At 35.6% G+C, this 23,454-nt stretch overlaps 1 protein-coding gene across 2 annotated transcripts in view; it reads right to left on the reverse strand.

Moving 5' to 3' along the window:
- Positions 1-10,574: 10,574 nt before the first annotated feature.
- Positions 10,575-23,454, reverse strand: part of puc (dual specificity phosphatase puckered) — a 106,365-nt gene continuing 93,485 nt past the window's right edge. For both annotated transcript variants that reach the window (XM_081765042.1, XM_081765043.1), the window contains exon 4: positions 10,575-13,200. In XM_081765042.1, coding sequence (XP_081621168.1) covers positions 12,902-13,200 — 299 coding nt within the window. In that variant the 3' untranslated portion in view covers positions 10,575-12,901. The remainder of the gene's footprint in view (positions 13,201-23,454) is intronic.

Raw genomic sequence — 23,454 nt, forward strand, 5'->3', positions numbered from 1 at the left:
GCTATTATGTTACATTCAGGTTGAGACACAAAGTCACGAAGCTTGAAATATATCTTTCGGAGGATTTTCGAAAACGCTGAAATTTGTGCTCCCTTATTATTTTAAATTAAGAACTTATACATCGAATTTCAGACTTCCAACTTGAGTAAATCCTTACATCAAGCATTTTCAGAATAAATTGGGAAATCTACTTGATAATATTATATAAATTGTCTCTCTGTGGCCCCGCGTAGCGTAGTCGCTAATGTTCTTGCCTTCGGCGCGAGCGGTCCCGGGTTCGACTTCCTGTGAGGGCACTCGGCCGAAAAAGTATAAAAGTTTTTTTTTCAGGCCAGTCATCCTGAATGAGGTTCTCTTGGGTTTTCCTCATTCACACCAGGCGGGGTTGGTATCTAACATATAGGTTCCATGCCGCTTCCTTCCTTTCTCAATCCTTTCTTTCTTTTCTCTCCCCGGATAATGTACTCGCCGAAAGACGTCATCCCTCATACGTAACGGGCTAACATGGCCATAGATGCCTAAAGCCCAGAAATCTAAATCATAAATCCCATAAATTGCCTGCCTTTTCCCCTTTAAAACAGGAATTTTCACAAATGCTATAACATGTATACCCTTATTGCTATTTAAGAATTTATATACTGCTTTTCACATCTCCGACTTTACCGAATCCTCCCATTGGACACTTTCCCAATAAAGAAAGATAAATTTGAAAATTATAGAAATGACCCCCCTTTTTTTTAGCCCTTAATAGCGGAATTTTAGAAAAGGCTGAAACACGTGTTTCGTTATTTTTAGGACTTTATACAGGTATAATAAATTTTACACCTCATGGCTGTATGGTTAGCTTATGGACTTTGGCGCGAGAGGCCCGAGTTTAATTCCTGGTGGGATCTTATCTGGTTCTTCGGATCACACGTTAAACTATAGGTCCCTGTATCATATAGTCTCGCTTCGAAAAAGGGCGCTAAAGTTAAAATCAAACGAAAAACAAATCACTTCCCCAACTTTTTGGGCGTTTTGAGGATAAATAAAGAGAAATTCCAATATAATATCCTCACATTAGACACTTTCTTAATTTAAAAAAGAGTAAAATTTGGATATTACAGTTTTCTCCCCTCTCTCTTGAGAGTGAAATTTTCAGAAACACTGAAACACATGTTCTATTTTTATTTTGTAGTTGGAATTTCACGTCTCCAACTTAAGCGAATCCCTACATTTGACACTTTGTGAATAAATAAAGGGAAATTTCAACGTAATAGAAACTGTCCAATTTCCTTCCTTAGGAGTGTAATTTTCGAAAACATTGAAACACATATCACTTTATTTTTATTCGAGAATTCATATACTGAATTTTACACCTGCTACTTAAGCGAATCCCTACATTCGGAATTTTTTTGAATCAAATAAAGAGAAATTTTAACATTATTGAAATTGTTTCCTTTTTCTTCTCCTTAGAAGCGGGATTTTTAGAAACGTTGAAATATTCGTTTCCTTATGTTTAATTGAGTCAATATACCGAATTTGAAATCTCCAACTTAAGCGAATCTTTTACATTTGACCCTGTCTGACCAAACAAAGAAACGTTTTTGAGTGTTTTAGAACTATAAACTGTCCTCCCTTTCCCCCGCTTTGCATAATTTAAAAGAAAAACGCTGAAACACCTATTCATTCCTAAGGAATCTATTATTTCTGAGGAAGAATTTCTATGTTGAGTTTCGTTTCCCCTGACATCAGGGATTCATGAGATATACAATTCGAGACCAGAATGACAACCTTATGATACATATTTAAAAAAAATCATTTCTTATCCTTTGCTTTTATGACAAAAGGAATATTCTGCCCAGGCGTACACCTAGAAATTTTTGTTGGCAGAGGTTCAATACTACAAGCCACTACGTAGTATTCAACGCGTATTAATTTGCACCCGAAAAGATGATAAGTAAATTCAAGATACTTCCACCTATATTACCAAAATAAAAAAGATAGATCTAGATTGTTTTATAAGAGAAAAAGTACAGATCTAATTAATTTTCATGCTACATCAATCATTTCCCTATTAACCCTTATCCGGGCAACCGGGGCCTCCCAGGCCCAGTAGCTTCATTTTTCTAAAATTTCTCAATAACCATACATATTTCGAAGACATAAAATACTGAATTCTTCTATCTCTCGTCGAAGTTAAAATCATGAACATATCGAGTTGGTAAAGCTAATGTTTTTTTTTTTTTTTTTTTTTTAATTTGAAAATCTTTTCCTGACGTAACCGGGCAATCGGGGCCTAGGAGGCCCCGTATAACTTTAGTGAAATTCCTGTCAAATATTAGATCAAATTGTCACATAATTATATATTGAACACGTGACTATTGTAACCTTTAATTGGAACAGTATGCGGCAACAGACATTGAATTTTAAGTGTTCTGCACTTAAAATATATACTGGGCCTGACAGGCCCCGGTTGCCCGTTTACGTTACAAAAATGTCTGGACCGGATTTGCTATTCTGCTTGGCTTACAAAAGCGTGACACGAAGTTTCGCTACTTGACAAAAATATATACCGGTACATTCTAGACTACATTCTAGACTAGTCTAAACAGTAAGTGACAATAGGCATTGATTTTGTGTATTCTGCACTTAAAATATATACTGGGCCTCACAGGCCCCGGTTGCCCGTTTACGTTACAAAAATGTCTTGCCCGGATAAGGGTTAAACAAGTATAGTTTTATTGAGAAATGTATATACAAATGTATAGTAAGTTTGGAAGTTATTTTGGGGGGAAGCGGACTCGGTAGATCCCTTGATTCTGTCCAGATTTCACATTCCTACCTATAGTAAATGAGTTAGTCACTTCTACTCTTCGTATAATAGTGTGGGGCACTTTTTTTTTTTTTTTTTTTTTTTTTTGTCTTAAGGTGCGTGAGGAAATGCAAGTACGCCTAGTTTCCATGTGTGCCATAGCCATTATAGCCTATTATACAAGATGGTTCACATCAAAGTAGCCTAGACGACCATGCCGGATTACTTGTATGTGGACAACCGTGTGTTTACCACATATCTTGTCCAATCGCAAACTATTATGCGGTTATGCCGTCTAGCTTCATTAGAGGCAAGATAATGTGGACAACGGCCTTTACCACTGTAAGGATTGATCTTACATGATGTTCTGTGCACCTGTCAACTGTACCAGATTCAGTTCTCGGTCGCGATTCTGAACCTACGTTAACAAAAAATTGCCAATCTTTTATAACCTCTGTACTACATAAGGACCTAAAACACAAGATCGGATTTGGCGAGCTGTCCCTTGTTCAATTCCCAGTGAGGACACTCGGTCGAAAAAGTGTGTTTTTTTTTAGTATCAGTCATTCTGAATGAGGTTTTCCTCATTCACACCAGACAAATACTGGGATGGTACCTAACATGCAGGTCCCAGGCCAATTCCTTCCTTTCTTCGCCAGTGGTTAGCGTAGGAGCCTTTGGCGTGGGAGAACTTGGTTCGATTCCCGGCGGGAGTTCATGGTTCGGATTCCACGTTAATCAGTAGGTCTACGTCTCATATAGCCTCGCTGCTGAAAGGGATGTTAAAATGAACTCAACTCCTTTCTTCCCCAATCCTTTCTTCCTTTTCCTCGGATAATATGATCGATCCCTCCTACGTGATGGGGTAATATGGCCATATATGCCGAAAGTCCAGAAAAATCTAAATTCTAATTCCTAAACAAGATCAGATTTTTTTCTTCCTTTCTTACGACGAGCATGTTTAGCATGATACCACGGAATGCATTGCTGTAATAAGAAATCATACTTTTACAGCGAATTTCTTAGTTGTTTTCAATATTCGAAAAGGGTTTAATTCAAACCAATTGTTCTATAGAGAGGGCTTTCAGTAATTATTCAATTACCTTTTCCTTCAATGGACTCGTAAGGTGCACCAAAATGATTTAACAGACCGACACCGGGGCTGAAAAACACATAGACCCACCCACCCCATTTAAACGACATAAGGTTTAATTTATTGTATAGTGTTATTTCAGTATGAATGTTTACTATGCAATTATAGTTTAAAAGCTCTTTATTTATTTATGCGTTTCATTTATTGCTCTCTTCAGAGTGAGTCTAATCTAGTAGCTACCCTCTTAAGATTCAATAGATACTCGTTATTTTAAAATAATGCGTTGATTCATTCTTTATAAGATATGTAGAATAAATCGTGACTCTTCAAAGGTACACTCGCTGAATGGACCTTAGATCATCGGAAAATAGTAGGGACTAGGGGGGGATGGAGAAGGAGGAGGGGGTGTTATTTGTTGAGTCAATAAATTTCTCTCTTTTCTGAGTCTTACACACATTGTTGAAACTTTGATGGAAGTTGTTGCCACAGTGATTCATCCACTGCAAGAAGTCAATACCACCAGTTCAATGACTCAACGGTTAGAGAAAAGCACGTGAAGACATCAACACACAAGACGAGGGGTGTGTGCGTATGACTAGTGGTGGTGGTTGGTGGTAGATATGTCAGGATAATATCAGGGTTGCCAAGCTACTTAATATTCTATACAAAACAACAATGTGTATAATAATTTATTTACTCCCCTCGATTGATTGCCTCCTGATTGGCAGTAACTTTTTATCAATCTTAAATTCTTCCTACCTAGGTAACTATCAAACAGGGAAATGTCTAACAAGATGTGCGTCTAGATAAGCAATCAGTTCGGTTTTTAATCCTGCGAGAGACCTCATGACTTAAGTCACGTAGACAAAAGTTTAATTTCACTTAGTAGGAATTAACTACTCAAAGTGAATAGATTAGGGGATACACCCCTTCCCTCGTCTCAATTTAACTGGATGCGTCTTGTAAATACAGAATCTTAGTTGACAGTGCTAACCATGTTTAATTAATAGTACTTGAGGGAAATATACGAGGTGTGTTCAAAAAAGATTAAGAAATCCGAAACACTAATCTTCAAAGTAGTCTCCTTAGTAATGCACACACTTCCCCTAACGCTCTCGCCATTTTTGTAAACACTTCTGGAACGCAGTTTTTTGGAATGGTGAGCAACTGTGCTGTCGCATTCTGCATGTTGTCTTTTCTTGACTCAAATCGGTTCCCCTTTTTAGAGGCATTTTCAGCTTGGGAAATAATCTAAGGTCACACGGAGCCATGTTGAGTGAGTAAGGAGGCTGACGACAAACAGGAATGTTGTGTTTGACGATGAAAGCCTAAATCAAATTTCGCGGACACTCTCCTCCTCATACACAAATTCTCATTCAAAATCGAATGTACCAATTCAATTGAATGATTTCCGCTTGGGTAGCATTCTAGATTTGGCAAAATTTGATGCAAAACCACTAGACTAATTACAGTACTTCACTGTAGGATTAAAACAAAAATTACTTTAAAATATGGGTTTCAATCATTGAACAGCAGCGTCTGAGAATGAGGAGGACATTTAAAACCTGAGATTTTCGTATTTTTTTTATCTTGATCAAACAAGAAAATGTCTAAATTGCCAATATCTCAAATTCGATTTATTTGTTCACTTCAAAATGCTACTGTATATCCATTTCTGAAATCACTGGAAAGTAAAAAAAAAAAAAAAAAAAAACTAAATTAAATCTATTGAAATAGAGACTGGTCATGAAGTCAGGTTGGAAACCAAGCTGGCTATTATTAACTGATTTACAGGTGAGTTGAAACACTTATGCAACGTGGTTACCAAGTGGACACTAAAGGAATTAGTAGCTTGTTCAGTAAGGGAGATAGACACGAGATCAAAACGCTAAATGCTAAAGCTAGACATTATTATTATAAGGTATTCTGCCTTTTGACAGCTTTTATATTATTATTATTATTATTATTATTATTATTATTATTATTATTATTATTATTATTATTATTATTATTATTATTATTATTATTATTTAGGTTTGGGCCTAGAAATGTTTCTTTCACGGTTCTCGACTTTCAGCTTCGTCTTTTATCTCCTAATATTTTATTCTATTCTTTAAATCATCGATTAGTTGTGTTCTTTTTATTCCTCGCCTTCCTTTTAAGGCGGTATGAAGAAGACAATTTCTTAGCAAGATGTGTCCAATCCTATTGGCCTTCCTACACAGGATACTGGCTAAAAGTATGTTCTCCCTTATCCTTTTTTTAAAATATCTTCGTTGTTACTCTCTCTGTCCGTTTTATCTTCTCCATCTTCCTCCAACACCACATTTTGAAGCTCTCTAAATGTTTCTTCTCTAATGTCCAAGTCTCTGAACCATACAGTTCGATGCTCCATATATAGCACTAGACCAACTTTTTCGTAAGTCCAATATTGAGCCTGCTAGTTAAAAGTAATATTTTGTTGTTGAATGCTTCTTCGGCTATGACTATTCTTGACCTGATCTCTTTGGTGCAGTAAATGTCTCTCGTCAAACTACTTTCCTGATACTCGAAATTATCGACTTCTTCAAGTTTTCTTTTTTCTACTCTGACCCGTAAGGGCGCGTTTCCACGAGATATTCTCATGATCTTTAATTTTTCGATATTAACTTCCATTCCATATAGTTTTCCAGTGTTAAGTATTTTGTCAATCATCTCCTGTAATCCTTCTTCGGTTCTAGCTATAATAACCGTATCATGTGCATACCTGATCTTGTTAATGATCTGCCCTCCAATCTTGAAATCTCCAATTCCCATTAAATGCTACCTTCATTAAATATTCATTGTAAATGTTGAATAATTGGGGCAAAATACTAGATATCAAGCTAAAATGACTTTTTGAAAAGAAATTCCAATGCCTTAAGAGTCTTCATCCCGACGAAATTAAAATACCGCTAATTTTACAGTAATTTTGTGATATCTTCAAATAGATACAAGATAATTGAAATATGGAACAAGAGCGCCCTAGACAATATTATTTTGCGTGAGGTACCGTTATCACAAGTCACCTAGCGGTTTTCCGTTTTCAGCTGTTTAGAAACGCGAAAATAAATGCCGATTTTCAAAATGGCTCGAAATCGAAAGCAGATAAGTGAGTCGTGATAACGGTTTCTCATGTAAAATAATATTGTCTAAGGCGCTCTTGTTCTACATTTCGATTATCTTTTATCTATTTGAAGATATCACATAATTACTGTAAAATTAGCGGTATTTTAATTTCGCCGGGATGAAGACTCTTAAGATTTTATTCTACTGGTGCATTTAAATTTTAGTCATAACTCACACGTGCAGATTGACATTAGAAGCGTATGCGTAAGACAGTACACATATTCTCTTATGCATAATATAGCACTTCCGGCTGGTCTAGTGACTAGTGCTCACTTTTGATGCACAGAGACCGTGTTTAATTCTCGGTAGAAGACTATTGAGATTTGAATGCTTTACAGTGGTTCAGATTCCATCTTAAACTGTAGGTTCCAGTCTCACATAACTTCGGTGCTGACAAGTAACACTAAACTTCATCAAACAACCTTACGCATAATATCCACTCTTAATGACTTAAAAAAAAAGTCTCATCCTATTGATGATTTTCAATTTTGACTACATATTCTCACAAAGAGCATTTCCTTCATAATCCACCGGGAAATAATACAGGAGTCTGAAAACATGGTAGCAAGCTAAGGCAGGCGTGCAGTACAGTAGATTAAAGTGCCGAAGAAGCTGGAATGTGCGCTTTATAAAGTCGAAGATTAGAAGTACCTTACTAAGTATGTAGTAAGACAAATAGATGATGAGCACAGAGGGTTAGTGGGCCGAATGTGCTATTTAAAGTCCATGTAAATTAGAAATATTTTGAGAAATCCATATTAAAGCGTTACAGAGTTTATATTGTGTGTAATTGCCTCCTTAGGAAGGATTACGTGGTAATGGCCTCTATATTAACAATTTATGAGTCACATTTGTCATTTAGATTTGATTCTTTCGGTGAAAACGGGACCTGCATTAAAAAGTTCCCAAATATTAGTTTTTGTGAGTTAGTACATTTTACCAATAAGCTCTCCAAATATTGGCATCCGTATTCTTAGTGTGCACTGTGCAAGTTGCTATTAGGCCGTATTGCCGGAAATATTGTTACGTTTTGTACTTTTTTCATCTATTCCAACTTAATCAGCAAATTTTTATGAATTGTAATTACTACTCACATTTTTCAAAGCATTTCGATTTTTTTAAAAAGTTGAATGCCTCAGATTTTCCTAAATCTTCGTAGTTTGCTTCGGAAGCCAGCAAGGAATATTATTTGTGTAACAAAGCAGCAGAACATGACAGAGATTGGAGGCTCATCTCTACAGAATGTTGTCTTCACGTTGAACTTCTTTACACTGAACGAATAGTGTCTTCTTTTTCACAACCATAGGTTGGTGGGCAACATGGAAATTCTAAAACTTTTCTCTCCTTTGGAAGAGCTGTTTTATTCTTTGATAAGTGCTTTTCTTTGTAACTGCATCTAGATATTCTATCCTTGGTCTTCCTCTTCCTGGTTTTCCTTCTACCTTTCCCTCTATTAGCACAGTGATCCAATCGGAATGCCGAATAAGATGGCCAAGCATGCTGTTTCTTCTTTTTCCTATTATCTTCATGATCTGTCGTCCTTCATTAGCTTCCTTTAATACGTCTTCATTCCTTTTCCGTTCGGTCCATGATATGCGCAACATTCTGCACCAAACCACATTTCAAATGCTTCCAGCTTGGATATTTCAGCTTTTCTCAATGTCCACGTCTCCGATCCGCAAAGCGCCACGCTCCATGCCAGGGTCTTAATAAATCGTTTTCGAACGTCCAACGACACATTTCTCGATGTTAGCAGTCCTCTTTTCCTATTGAATGTTTGTTTAGCCCACGCTATTCTGGAACTTACGTCTTTTTCACTTCTTCCGTCCAAGGATATTAGACTTCCTAAATAGGGGAATGTCTTAACGTCTCCGATTTTCTCTCCCTCTAGCCATACGTTTGCCCCTTCCTGTCCTGTTCTTGTGCAGTTCATCACTTTGGTTTTCTTCTTATTTATCTCCATTTTGCATGCTTTATCCAGTTAGTCGTTCCCACGATTAATGTAGAACGAATAAAATTATCATGTGATAGATAAAATCGTTGCAGAAAGAATCGGTACAATTTCCTTATCAAAATGAAAATGCTTGATATGTTTAGGAAGGTTGCTTTGAATTACTATTAACGTTCACACTGAATGATCTGTTGTGTAGCTCGGATTAGATAGTCTTTTAGAGTAAGTCTCATATATTCGGGAGATTATGATATTTTCTCTTCATGACTGAATGACTTGAGCATATTGAGTTGAGTTTGAATTTAACGTCCCTTTTAGCAGCGAGGCTATATATCAGACGAAACCTACTGATTAACGTGGAATCCGAACCATATGAGCTCCCGCCTTGCATCGAACCCGGGTCTTCCACGCCAAAGTTGAGCATATTGGATGTTTTGAAACCTGATAATTCAATTTCCAACACTTAAATATTTCAGTATGTCATTCATGTAGTTACGCAAGCAAACTTTTTTTTTCTTTCTTCGAAAACGGAAAGTTTACATCGTTTTATACTACGCAGCCATTCAATTTCAAAGCGACTTAACAAATTACTGAAAAGTATAATTTGACTTATACGCTATCAAATTTATAATGTTTCTGTAGCTAGTGAAGAAATTAATTGTTCTTTAGTTTTCTTGATATCATTAAATTAATTCCACAGACTACTGTTCGTTCTATTATACCTTTGGAACTGCGTGTAACATGACGTATAATAAAGATTGATCAAAGCAACCTGTGTTATAGTTTCTTTAATATATAAACATTTTCCTCATCAAACACATGGAGCCTTATGCAGAGTCGTTTTGAAGCGCGATTAGTGCCTAGCTAAAGAGTTCGACTAACATAAGTCTCCTGCAGTAGTCAGTAGTTTAGTATGACCCTAATCATACGTCGAAACGACTCTGCATAAGGCGGATTGTCTTTTGCTGTGTAATGTTACTGGTGATGGCAGTAGTATATTGCTAACTCTAACACAAGTTATTTATTTTGATCAGATGTTATTTTTACTCACGTAATTCCAGATATGACACCACCAAATTAAGTGTCTTCACTACAGCAAAATTAAACTACCGCTAATTTTAGTTTTTTTCTGTAATATCTTCAAAACAAATAAAAATATTCAAAAAGCAGAAACGTAGTGAACTAGACAATACGATTTTGCATGTGATACCGTTATCACAACTCATCTATCTGCTTTCGATTTGCAACTATAGATAGATTTATCATTTTTTTTTTTTTTTTTTTTTGGATTCTTTAAATAGCGGCATACCAAAAGCAGATAGGTGAATTGTGGTAAAGATATCACATGCAAAATGGTATTGTCTAGTTCACCACGGTTTCTGTATTCCGAATATTTTTATTTGTTTTGAAGATATTACAGAAAAACTCTAAAATTAGCGGAAGTTTAATTTCGCTGTAGTGAAGACCCTTTAGTAGGTGGTCAATTTAACAGATACGTAAATATTTTGTACTCTTAACGTACATATCAATGTCAATTTCTTTATTTTAAAACTTTTTTTTTCTTATTTGAGAAAGGAAAATAATGAAAAAAACACTGGTTTCATTTTTAATAAAATATTTTCTATTCAAATTCTTTTAATAACAGAATACGTACAATTTCTTTTTTTCTTTTTAAAGATTGTTTTCATTGTTGCAGGAATACATTTTATATTATTATTTCAAGGACCAAAAAAACATACAAATAAATAGATTAGATGCACACACTGCATACAATTGGAAGAAAAAATTAGTTGAATGTTTTTTTTTATTTTAGCACTAGGAAGATTATACCGGTATTACCAAAAAAAAAATATCTTCGGAGAGCTATGTCTTAGTACCAATCCAATCGTGTTCTATCATTGCTTCGTGCAAGAACACTATTTTGTCTTTTGCTTATGCCAAATATGATTATTCACAAATTGATTTTTTTTTAAAAAATAAATTAGCAGTCATGTGTGGAAATATACACTTAATTATAATGAAACAAGAATAATAAAATATCACTGGCACGCTTTCTATTTGTAAAAACAAGGAATAGAGGGCTTAAATATACACGATTCAAAAAATTAATAAAAAACACTTGGGTTGAGTTTTTTCCCCATACATAAATACATATTTTCCCCACACATGCTGCTATACATTTGTATATAAACACTTTTTAAACAAATACTTTTTATTTTTTTAAAAAAATCGCGATTTTCCAGTATGTCAATTTAATTTTCGAATGACAATAGCTTCTATGCATAAATATTATTTTTTCTGTGCTTTTTGGTGCAATGTGTCTCAGTACATACGTGAAATCCAGAAACGAACTGAATCCTGGAAAGGTATCTTTCTTTCTCTACAGGATCTACACTAACGTTAGGATTCTTATTATGGCTTCCTTGACATATCAGGGTAGGAATCGAACTTGGTTACTAAACTGGTACTGAAGAGGATATTAGAAAAAATCAATATCCTACAATTACGGTATCAGGAATACTAAACTGTCATCCGGAACTGATTCACAGGACCTTAAAGTGTAAATAGAAAAACTACTGTAATGGCTGACAGGTAAGTTCTGCATTGTTTATACATTTGTAGCACATGTTTTAAGTATGGTTAGAAGTTCGCCACACTGAACGAATACAGATATTAAATATTTCGCGACCTGTGACAAGAATGTTCCTACACTATTATGAGTAAGAGGACCGTGTTATCAAAACAAAACTTCGTTAACTGACCATGGATTTTACATGTACTGAATCATATTGCAACACACACTCTTGTGAAAGAAAATAATCGTTACTCATAAGAAGTGATACACATACATACAAAGATAGGGTTATTTTTTAACCTTTTTCATATGCACACACATGATTTCCCCCCTTTCCAAAAAAAAAATCCCAAGGGAAAAAAAACACTACAGAGCCTGGTGGAAACACAGCCTATATTTTTTTTTAACACTAACGACTAGATATTTCAATTACAACTTCTAAAACGAAAAAAAAAAAAAGTTTTTGACTCATTTCTCTGTATTTCTGAATAACTAATATTAATAATAATAATATTTAAATAAGTTCTTTACATATGACATCATGACTTCCACTTATCCTTTCTCACATATTCACATATGCCTTCACAACATACGTCCGTGTTTATTTAACTTAAAAATAACTTTCATCCTATTTTTTTCTTTCTTTATCAACTTTGGTTTTCTCTCTTTACCTCTCACAGATACCGCCGAAAGAAACAAAACATGGTAGCATGCTATTGTATACACACGTTTACGTAATTTACTTGTATATTCGTATGTAAATACATACATACATACATTATGTGGATTAATTATATGTGTAAAATGAGAATGTTAAGTGTATTTGTGTGGACTATCTGTGTGTGTATTACTTGCTTTATATATATCTATACCATATGATCACTGCTCGTTACTTAATATTACAAATCAGTCTTCAGAAACAAATCCATCTGACTCTGAACATGATTTTTTAAAAAAACCCGTAACATTCTATTCATTACAGTAATAGTTCATACTTTTCCATTTTTTTCATTCTAAAACATTACGCCTTTTTCTGTAATAGTAATAATAATCATTACGTTAATTTTAAAACCCTGCCGTTTACTTCGATATGTCTTCGCTGTATATTTCTTTCTTTCTGATGTTCAGATATTCGCTGCAAATACTGACAATATCGAGAACTTTTAATCTCACCGCAATGCACACACTTCTTTTTTTAACAAACTTCCTTAAAACAAAGCACGCCAACAACTTCTTCATTTTATAAAGCCATGCATGCTCTCTCTCATTCTCTCTCTTTCTTTGTTTGACTTGTGAAAACAATACTGGTACGTTCCGAAGTACGTTTTTCCACCACAGGTGTCACACACTACAACCTGACGACACTTCATCGCTGGATTGGTGAGTCCATCTGCACTGGTGGCAAGGTTTGCAGTCCGGTTCTAATTTCGAAGCACGTAACCCTTGTTCAAACTCTAAAAGCTGACCCATGAAATTCAAATTTGGCGAGATGATAGGCCGACGACTTTTGACTAACTTGTAGGCCTCCACCATAGTCATTAACGTGTGCTTCATGATGTACGCTATGGCTATAGTTGGTGAACGGGAAACACCTGCTTGACAATGCACCAGCACGTTGTAACCATTTTTTCGAGCTTCGTCTGCAATGAGAAAACAAAATTTACGAACATTAATTTCTATAATCACTTTTCTAGTATAATTTTAAATTAATATCTTATCGAATAATAAGAGAAACGATATTCATACATCTGAAATGAATAACACAACCTTTCATATATAATAGATCTTACTCTCTCTGCTTCAAACCTAAGGTTTTAAATTAAGCTGCTGCCTGTTAAATTGTGGAGAACCAAATTTAGTTTGCCATCCTACGATTATGCACCGTAAGCTACAGAATTCTACAAGATTTGGCGGAATGCGAATGTGGGACAACAACAGAGCTCCAATAAAAACCGCGGCCTCTTGGTACAAGACAAGACGTAAGCGATCTTACCACTGAGCCATAATTTCTCCTGAATGCTGTAGAAGCAAACCAACTCAAAGGATGTATGCACACGCTATTATATTATGATGAATAGCATAATAATTATGTCTAATCAACTTGTCGGCATAACTATGAATTTATTCTTAAATACCAGGTAACCCACCTACTATGTTTCAAGGGTGGCGTAGTGCTACCATCTGCAAAACAAACTTTGTTGGAAGTGGGCCAGCTTCTTTGGTAACAACAGAAGCTGGATTAATGTTGATACTTAAGAGAAAGATAAATGAATTGTATCCCGACGATGTACACACAAATTACATTCCCTCAATGACTTCTTCTCTCTTTCATATACTTCATCAAGGGGGCACGGTGGTTCTGTGTTGAAAGTGCTTATCTCTGGTGTGTGCGATCCTTGGTTCGATCCCGGCTAAGTTAGTTTGTGGTGGACAACATCGTGTAAGTGGTTTTGCCGGGATACTCCCGTTTGCTCCTATTTTCTTATTCCATTCTTCCATCATTGTTCACTTGCTTTAACCATTGTCCCCCTTAACCTAAAGGGCATAATCGTGGGGACGTTAAACTGAAAGATTTTTATATACTTCATCCAATCAAAATTAATGTCGTCGAACCGCTCTGAATATATAAAACCAACGCGCAATGCTGATAATTAACTCCATTGACATATACTACGACTATGTAGGAACTGGATTTAATGCTTATTTTTAATTATCAACGTTTGTCCGTGGTGTGGGGAAATATTGATATGGCAAGTACGCTGTTAACAGCAACAGTTCACAATAAAATATGTATTAAAATACTGTGTTTATCACTCTTATTTATTAACTGGAAAGGTCTTTTTAAATATTTGTAACCTCGCTTAGAACATTCGTGATTTTAAAAGGATACAGGATGTATTTTATGAGTATCATGAGAAATAACATAATCCAAGGTGAAAGAACTATATTGGCATAAAAAGAAAAAAAAATGTATATGGCTGACTGGTTAATTCATCGTTATCACAAAATAAAGCGCAACCATCATTAATTTCTCAGTGAATTTGCCCCGCATGCGAGAAGAGGAAGATTTGAACGATTTAGTTCCAAAGTTACGAAACAAACGCAGAACCAAAAAGGTCATACGAAATGACGTTTATAATCTCCACTGACGTCAGCTGTAATATTCCCGGTGATGGCGGATGGGATGGGATGGGGGAGAGTGGAAATCCACATTTAGTTCGCCCGGTCATGCAAATACCGCACTCTCCACCGCCTACCATGTTGTACTCAGGTGGAGAAAGATCGGGATGCATCGGGATCTCTCGGATACAACAGCGTTGCCAGGACACAGACCACATTATTACAGAATTTAACGAAGTTTGACGCGGATAGTGTTAGTATGAATTTCGATTTAACATGGGTCATAAACAATTTTCAATACAGGTCTTTGGTCTATGATTTTTTTTTTTTTAATGGCACAACAGTTCACAGTAAACAACAGGTACGTTAATAATCAAAAACTTTATCGTAACAAAATAATTATTAATCTGTTCCAATTTATGAAAAGTTCATTTACAGAACAGTAGAATGTACTTAGTAAAGCTATCAGTAACTCTTGTCAATCATATTATATGGATGGGTTTTGAAGAAAGAAAATCACATGTGTAAAAACTATCTACGTAAATGCGTCCTTCCACCAGGATAAAATTCGGCGAAAATCCTGAATTGAAAACGGTATAGACCTGTATAGGCATAACAAAAAAAAAAAAAAAAAAAAAAAAAAAAAACTTAACGTCCCAATAGTTATGATATTTAAGTACAGGAGACAGATGATAAATGAATGTCGTAATTATGAAACAGTTTGATGGGATGCATGAAAATGTTGAAAGAAGAGGAGCAACCCGAAAAAAAAAAAAAAAAAGACTCTAATGGCCTGGCTCCTCAATATTTAAGTATGAAATTTAAAAAAAAAAGAAGAAAAAAAAGAGAGAAACTAAGTTTTCCACTATTTAGTGGCCAAGATGTATAATAAGTATTTCTCTACTTAACGAAGTCATATGTACGTCATACAATGGAAATTAAATAATTTAGGTCCTGTCAGAAAATATCTCCACATGAGGAAGTCATACACTTGTAATTACACATATTCTCAAAGTGTTTGTATATTCTAAATACGGTACTTACAACAGTACAATACCGTATTCTATTAGCATGATACACAAATCACTGAATTCTATAATGTATAATCACTCTTACGCACTTTTTTTTATTCATTTATATGTGTGTGTGTGTGTGTGTGTGTGTTGTGTTACCAGCATGGCTTCCGCATTAATTAGAAAAAAATAACCTTCAATATAATGAATTACGTGTTTCTTGTTTTAATCGAGTGAACAACGTTTCTTCAAAATGAGTAATCATATAAATATGGGAAAACGGCATGGCGTGATGAGTAATAATTTTACAACGCTTCAAAGGAAATTCTTTTTAAGAAAAAAGTGGCTTCCTAAAAGAAATTCACTCATCAGAATTTGTTCAGGAGCGACATTTTCGGTGTAGAACAATGTTTGTTTACATCTTAAACAATAGGACTGAGTAATATTTAATAAAAAAAGAAAGAACACTTTTTTTTTTTTTTTTAATATTTTTCCTGTGAAATTTCGTGCATATCGTTAGATGATGATCTACTTCATACTGAAATCAGAGAAGGTCGGATATGAGAGCGAACGTGTTAAGCTCCGAAAATAGCAAATAAATAACAGAATATTTCTTTGAGACTAGGTAAATTAAAAAGGAAAATTTCGTATACAAATTGAACATTTGTCCATTGTTCATGTTACCTTTTTTTTTTTTTTTTTTTTTTTTTTTGCCAGAATACGTGACAAGTAACCACTAGCATTTCTCGATTCGTAATCAGCAGGTGTCGGATTCTAATTTCGTGCAAAATATTACTATTTTTTTCTCTTTCTCAGTATTATCACGCAATGGTGGGCTATTATCTTTCAATATGTAAATTATGGATGACTGCCTTTAAAAAAAGCACTTCACTCCCACATGTTCTCTTGTTATATTACGGAGTACACTTCATTATTTTTAACACCTGTCATATGTATCAGTTAATGATTTTTTTGATATTAAAAATATAACTAATTGACTTTATGAATATATATATATATATATATATATATATATATATATATATATATATATATATATATATATATATATTTCTACGATACTAGAGCTCTGTTCTATAATACTATGGAAGATATCCTAATTAGAGAAAATGGGAACAGATATGGGAAATTACATCAGGATCTCCGGTGTGGCGAAAAATTCCAGTGTCCATGTTTCTCCGTTTCTTTGGTGTAAATCATTTGTGGATGATTAATATTCCCATAGCGTGTGCAGTGCAGCCTTCTTTAAAACACAACACAAAAATGGAAAAATGGTCTCCGAACAATTTGCATCAATCTGGCAACCAGTGTTTTGGGTCTAACCTATCCGTGATGTTATCGTACTATTTCGACACGGAGAGGCGCTTCGATCGGCTGGCACAAGGAAAGACAGATGCTGTGATGGAAACTTCACCCTTCTCCCCACTGCAAGGGGAGATCAGTTCAGGCGAAAGTTGCTTGGCATGGACCACTTGCAAGACTTTTTAAAGCCTCACCGCAGCATGAGTCATCGCACAAGAACGTCACAGCACGAAAATTCCGATGCTGCTTTTGGGGAAAATCGACCTGCATACAATTATATATATACCACAAATAAAAAGGTTTTGTTTCTATTTCAGAATCATGCTGCAACTTTGTCGGAGGCAGCCAGGTTTTCACAAATGGTATTATAATTTATTTAAACGTATTTTTAAGTGTTTCCAACCTGTTCTTGTAAAAAGAAAAAAAAAAAGTAATTGCCCATATTGATATACGGTATTGTGCTTTATATTTTTTTAATGTAAATATTAAAATCAATCCATGATGCTTACTTATTTCTCATTAGATTCGACCTGAAATGTGAATTACTTATGCGCCTTTTCAAAGTAATATATAGTAGGTTATTATAATCAAAAACTGTTTATTTTATTTATTTATTTATTTTAAGGCTGCATTACGATGAACTACGGATTTCATCACAATACAATCCTGCACAGATACAAAGAATGTAGAGAAAATGCATTTTAGGTAAGAACAAACTTTCTGCTAATAGAAATTAAAAAAAAAAAAAAAAAACTAAGCGAACAGAAGTTCTTTCCATGCAGTCGGAGAGGTCTCGACTTCGAATCTTACGTTGGCCATCCCCGACTGAGGATTTTCTCTTAGTTTTCCTAGCCTTGTGTCGAAATCTTGGGTTAACATCTTTAAAACTAGAATGTTTATTGTCTTTACTCTACAAACTACTTCAACAAATGAATAGAACCTCAAAACAGTTTCGTCCACAATGAGGTTGCAACCAGACTCTGGTGGTATATGAAGGAACTTGAATGGTGTAAGCGAAAGCGTTGATTGTATTGCCTCCTAGATGTACCAAAAAGTAAAAAGGGGGGGAGCGTATTATAGTTCTTTTTTTTAAATATGAAAAACTATAAGAAAAACTATCTTGTTCAAGTCAATTGTAGTGGGGGCATGGTGACTCAGTGGCGCTTACCTCTGGTGCGCAGAGTTCCTGATTCGACCCCTGTCCAAGTAAGTTTGTAATGGACAACATCGTCTCCGTGGGCTTTCCAAGGGTACTCCCGTTTCCTCCACTTTCTCATTCCACCAATTCTTCCATCATCATTCACTTGCTTAATCATAGTCTCTCTCAGCCTAAACGGCATGATCATGGTATGTTAAACTGAAATATTTAATTTTTTTAAAGTCAATTGTACTAAACATTTGATGAATTTAATGTAGCAAGAAACTCTCCCTGTCTTTGCGCTAAATTTACTTATGAAAGGAACTCTTTCTATTCAATCAGTGTGGTGCTATCTTTTAACAGCACAATTATATTCTTTTTTGCCTGAGCTACGACAAGTGCCCACTACCCGCACCTATCTCTGTCCAGATCCCTTAATCCCTTTAGAACAACTATTTTTACATTTAATTACCATAGCAATAAATTACAGTTTCATTACCAACAGACAAGTTCGAGGACATGTTAACCACTGTGGTAAAGAAATAAGAAAGAAAGAAAAAAAACAGTAGCAGCGCAGTAACGGGAACAGGATGAGCGCATTTGCAGGGCTTCCCTGACATCAGCTGCTGTTCTGGTGAGGGTGGAAGTGATTCACCTTCCTTTCTCCCCTTCTGCCCTCCTAGTTGTTGACTGACTCACCACCAAGTTCGATAATTGGGGTGTAATTGTTGTCTCTCCTCACACGACTATTATTGGCTTTCATTTAATCAAGTCTAGCAAAGCACCCCCAACAGTTTGAGACTAATAGAGGATGCGCTTTTATCTATACTCATGGTGGGTGTGTCGACGTTTTTTGGACATCAGGTCAAGAAAAAAAAAACGATTGGGGGAAGAGATGTGACGTCATCAGAAGTCCCGATGCCATTTTTTTTGTTTTACTACATTTTTTGTCGTGTTCTTTAACTGAATGAGAGTTTATATCTATTTTCTCACATTACCGTTCCGGAAATACGCATTTGCTGCCTCCAACCAAATTCTTCCATTTACCACGGTCCCTCCTACACATACACACACACAAAGTGACAACGAAGTTCGCTTAACCACCATCACTTTACGATACGAAAGGGAGAAAAGAATTACCGGAAATTAAGTCAGAAACCAGTATCAAAATAGGGTGACTATATCCCTGCACATTAGATACTGAAATTATCAAGCACTAACTTTGTTTTATTTAATATGAATACATATTTTCACAATTACGTCGAAAGTCTCTTTGAAGTCGGAGCAGTGGCATGTCTCAGTTTGAATACAGAGGTACATGTCAACAAATTTACTGTAGGGCCCGGATTTGAAACATGTGTTTGAATTTCTGATTGTTTTCTGTTTCTTTCCCAGACAAAATGAGAGATTGGTCGCCTAGATTCCAAAGGTGAATCGCCACATTAGTGTATATTTCTACGTCCCACGTATATACCCTGTAGGGTAAATAAGGAGAATGAAAGCGAATAATTATGTAATATTGATGGAATGAAAACGTGAGAGGAAACGGGAAAACCCAAAAAAACCCAAGGACATGATGCTACTCACCATAAACTCACGTGGTCTGGAACCTAGCCAGAAATTCCTCACCAAAGGCGAGTGCTGTCCTGAGTCAGCGTCTGCCCCATTGCCAGAGACCCTCTGAAACTCCAAATCTGGAGCCTCATGCTAGGGAGTTCAGCTTAAAAACCTCTATGACCACACCTCTCCTTCCGTTCTCAACAGAAGTTCTATGAATGAATTCAACTGCCAGCTTTTCTTTTGATTTCGGTTTACTTTACTATTAACTGACATCTGGTAACACACGTGTTTGCATAAAACCGGAAGTGATGCATCTTGTGTGTATCCACAGAAAACCGGAAGCCGCCGAACCTTCTCGCGGTGATCTGTGATTGAGAGGGCTGCAGCGGACAAAGAAGTGTTCTGATCCCAGTGTGCTGAAGAATGAAACTAGTTAAACAGGAAGTGAACTAACTAAACTAAGGATCGCATCCAGATTGTGTTTTGTCTTCTGGTGAGAAAGAGTGGGTAACAAACACCATAGTCTAATGTCACTTCCCTTTCCGTTTTATTAATCGCCAGAAAACCGGAAGTGAAAGTATGATAGTAAGTTTTTTTTTTATTTTTTTAATTACTAACAAGACTTCAAACAATCCACGGGCACAGAATGGACTGTACAACCCAAAAAGAAGAAGAAAGCACAGATGTTTCCAGCCTTTCATAAGATTGCCCATATATAGAGATGTGTGATATTTAAATCTCAAGTGTAACAACCTGAAGATAGACGCTTCTTCCTTTGAACAAACACTACCGACTGTAGTAGTAGAAAAAAGAAAACGAGAAAGATTAAACATTTCCGAGGTGCACCTGGAGGGAAGGGCGAACAATGCCACTCAAACGGCCTTCACAAACAGGATCACCTTGAAGTTGCATAGACAGGACAGGTGCCCGTGAACCCCGATGTTATTTACCCCTAAGCGAAAACTAAAAAAGCCCTAAAATTACGGAAAAAAAGAGTAAAAAATACAAAAAAAGGTACCATCTACTACGACGTCTATAATAGGATCGTATTGTTAAGTACTTTAATTATTTTTCAAAATTCTTATGAAGAATGTAATAGCTTCAGAGAATCCGTTACACATGAAGAATGTGCTATTTATGTTGAATGTTAGTCTGTTATCATTGCAACCGAAGTTTCACAGAAATAAATTGTCAACCTGCACGCCATGTCAATTGTTATACTACTTAAGGAGAAAAGACTGGAATACGGCAAAAAAACAGGAAAAATCTCAATGAGATGACGTCGGTAATTGTTGTTTTAAACGAGGAATACTAAGAAATGCTGACATGAATTTACATTTTCCCTAGAAACAAATTAAATACCCCTGCTGGAAAATTACTAAATGTTCTGTCAAAAGTATTTAGAATCACAAGTTGACAGATACATGGCGTATGCCAACGTCGTTCTCATACGTCATGTTGTATCTGTCAACGTTATTATACTGACAACAGAGGTATAATACTGCTAACGAAGTTATAATATTGATAACGAAGTTGGCATACGCCATATATATCTGTCAACCTTGTGACTGCAATAGTTTTGACATAACATTTTAAGGCCTACTTACTAGCTGGGCATTTATTTGTTCCTAGGGAAAAGGGAAGTTATATATCCACTCATTTGCGAAGAAAAAGGTAAACTGAACCCGATACTGATGGCTATGGTGATGTCCCGGGTTCGATTCCCGGTGGAAGCGCTCGGTCGAAAAAGTGTAGAAGGTTTTTTTTCAGCCCAGCCATCCTGAATGAGGTTTCTCTCATTCACATCAGGCAAATGCCGGGGTGGTACCTAATATATAGGTTTCAAGCCAATACTTTCTTCCTTCCCTTTCCCCGGATAGTGTGCTCGCCGAGGTACGTCATCCCTCAAACGCAACGGGCTAAAAAGGCCGTAGATACCGAAAGCCCTGAAATCTAAAATCCTAAATTTAGAGTATCTAGTGTGTGTTTCGCCCTTCCCCACCCGAGCTCTATGCCACTGGACCTTTCACTATGCTGAAATTATATGCATTTGGGGGCTTTCTGGTAGTCGAATGAATATAGCCAGCGTATCTTCCATGCATGAATATATATCGCTAAAAGTGAGTTACACTCAAATTATGTTTTAAGGCTATAAACTGTTCAAAGAACCTACTAAACAATCGATACGAGGACGGAATTAAAGTGAGTCCGAAAGTTTATAGCCTAAAAGACAACATAAAGGATACGTATTTACGATTTTCTGTAAGGTCAATACACGTAATGAGCTTTAACTAGACATAGTCACTGTTTAACTAGGCCATAATGATGATTCAAACACTTTAGATAACAGTAACCATACACAAAAGCACTTGGGCACTCCTATTCACCTACTATGTCGATATATGAAACATGTTATTCATCGCCTTGAAAAAATGCATCTAACAGCGCAATAATATGTACTGGAAAATCACTGCGTAGAATCTAGTGATACCAGTAAACTATGATCCTTTAATTTCTTAGCAATAATTCCATCAAGAAAATAAAACGAATAAAAATTTTCCTAATTTTATCACATTTACACTACTATTTATAACGATTTCTCTTGAGTACAAAGATAACTTTGACAATTAACTTATTGATAAACAGATACACAGCATAATTCAGTATAAAAACAAGCAAGATAAAGTAACCAAGGCTTTTCTTCAGAGAAAACAAAAGTATCAAAGTAAGATTACAAGATAACAGAAATGCATAATAGATATAATGTGTGTTCTTATGCCTAACACTGATAATGTTAGTACAAAGCACATCTAATCCTTGACTATAGATTAATTTTTCCTATCTTTTGAAAAAAACCTGCAATATTTTCATTATTTCCCCAAATTTTCTACTCCCCTTTCCTGGTAATAAAAAAATCCGTATTATTATTTCCAATGTACCCAGCAATTTTTTCTACAATACCTTCATTACTTTTCCACTACTCAACAACTCATTTGAAATATTTCCACCATTTTAAGAACACTGCTCAAAATCTCTTTGCAATATTTTCCCTACTTTCATACTCTAACCCAACAATTTATCTCCAATCTTTCCATCAGTTTTCATATTACTCAAAACATTTATACAATACTTCCATTAATTAAACTTTTCAAGTCCCTCGCAAACAAATTTCAATTACTTTCTTAAAACTCTCCCACCTGAAGCCACTATTTCTGTTGTTTTACTGCTTGGCAGTCAACAAACAATCCTTTTACAATACTGACATCATTTCTAAATAATAAATGCATGGAATATTGGTACTACTAAACACAACAGTTAATAGGAAGAATTTCACAAGGGAAGGGGCATTTGTCATTTTTTTTTCTTTTTCGTCGTCCATTTTTCATGATGCCACGACTGGAAGCTTTTGAAACAAGAGTGTGGAAAAGAATGGAGAGGATTAATTGGGTCGAGCGGAAAACATATGAGGTGTTAGAAGTGATTAAGAAGAAAAGAACAGTTTTGTATATTATCTGAAAGAGGAAAAGAAACTGGTTGGGACATTGGCTAATCATGAGGGACGTTTTAGAGGGTACGGTGGTGGGAAAGAGAGGAAGAGGATGAGGGGGGCTACAATTGATGGACAGTATCAAAACAGATAATTCGTTATGAAGACGAAGAGGTTAGCTGAAGACTATGGAGCATGACAACTTCTCAGCTGCAGTAAGTGACCTACTAATAATGGCAGAATAGTTTTGATC

Source organism: Thermobia domestica, chromosome 7 (assembly GCF_964235325.1).
Source record: "Thermobia domestica chromosome 7, izTheDome1.hap1.1, whole genome shotgun sequence".
Classification (NCBI taxonomy): Eukaryota; Metazoa; Arthropoda; class Insecta; order Zygentoma; family Lepismatidae; genus Thermobia; species Thermobia domestica.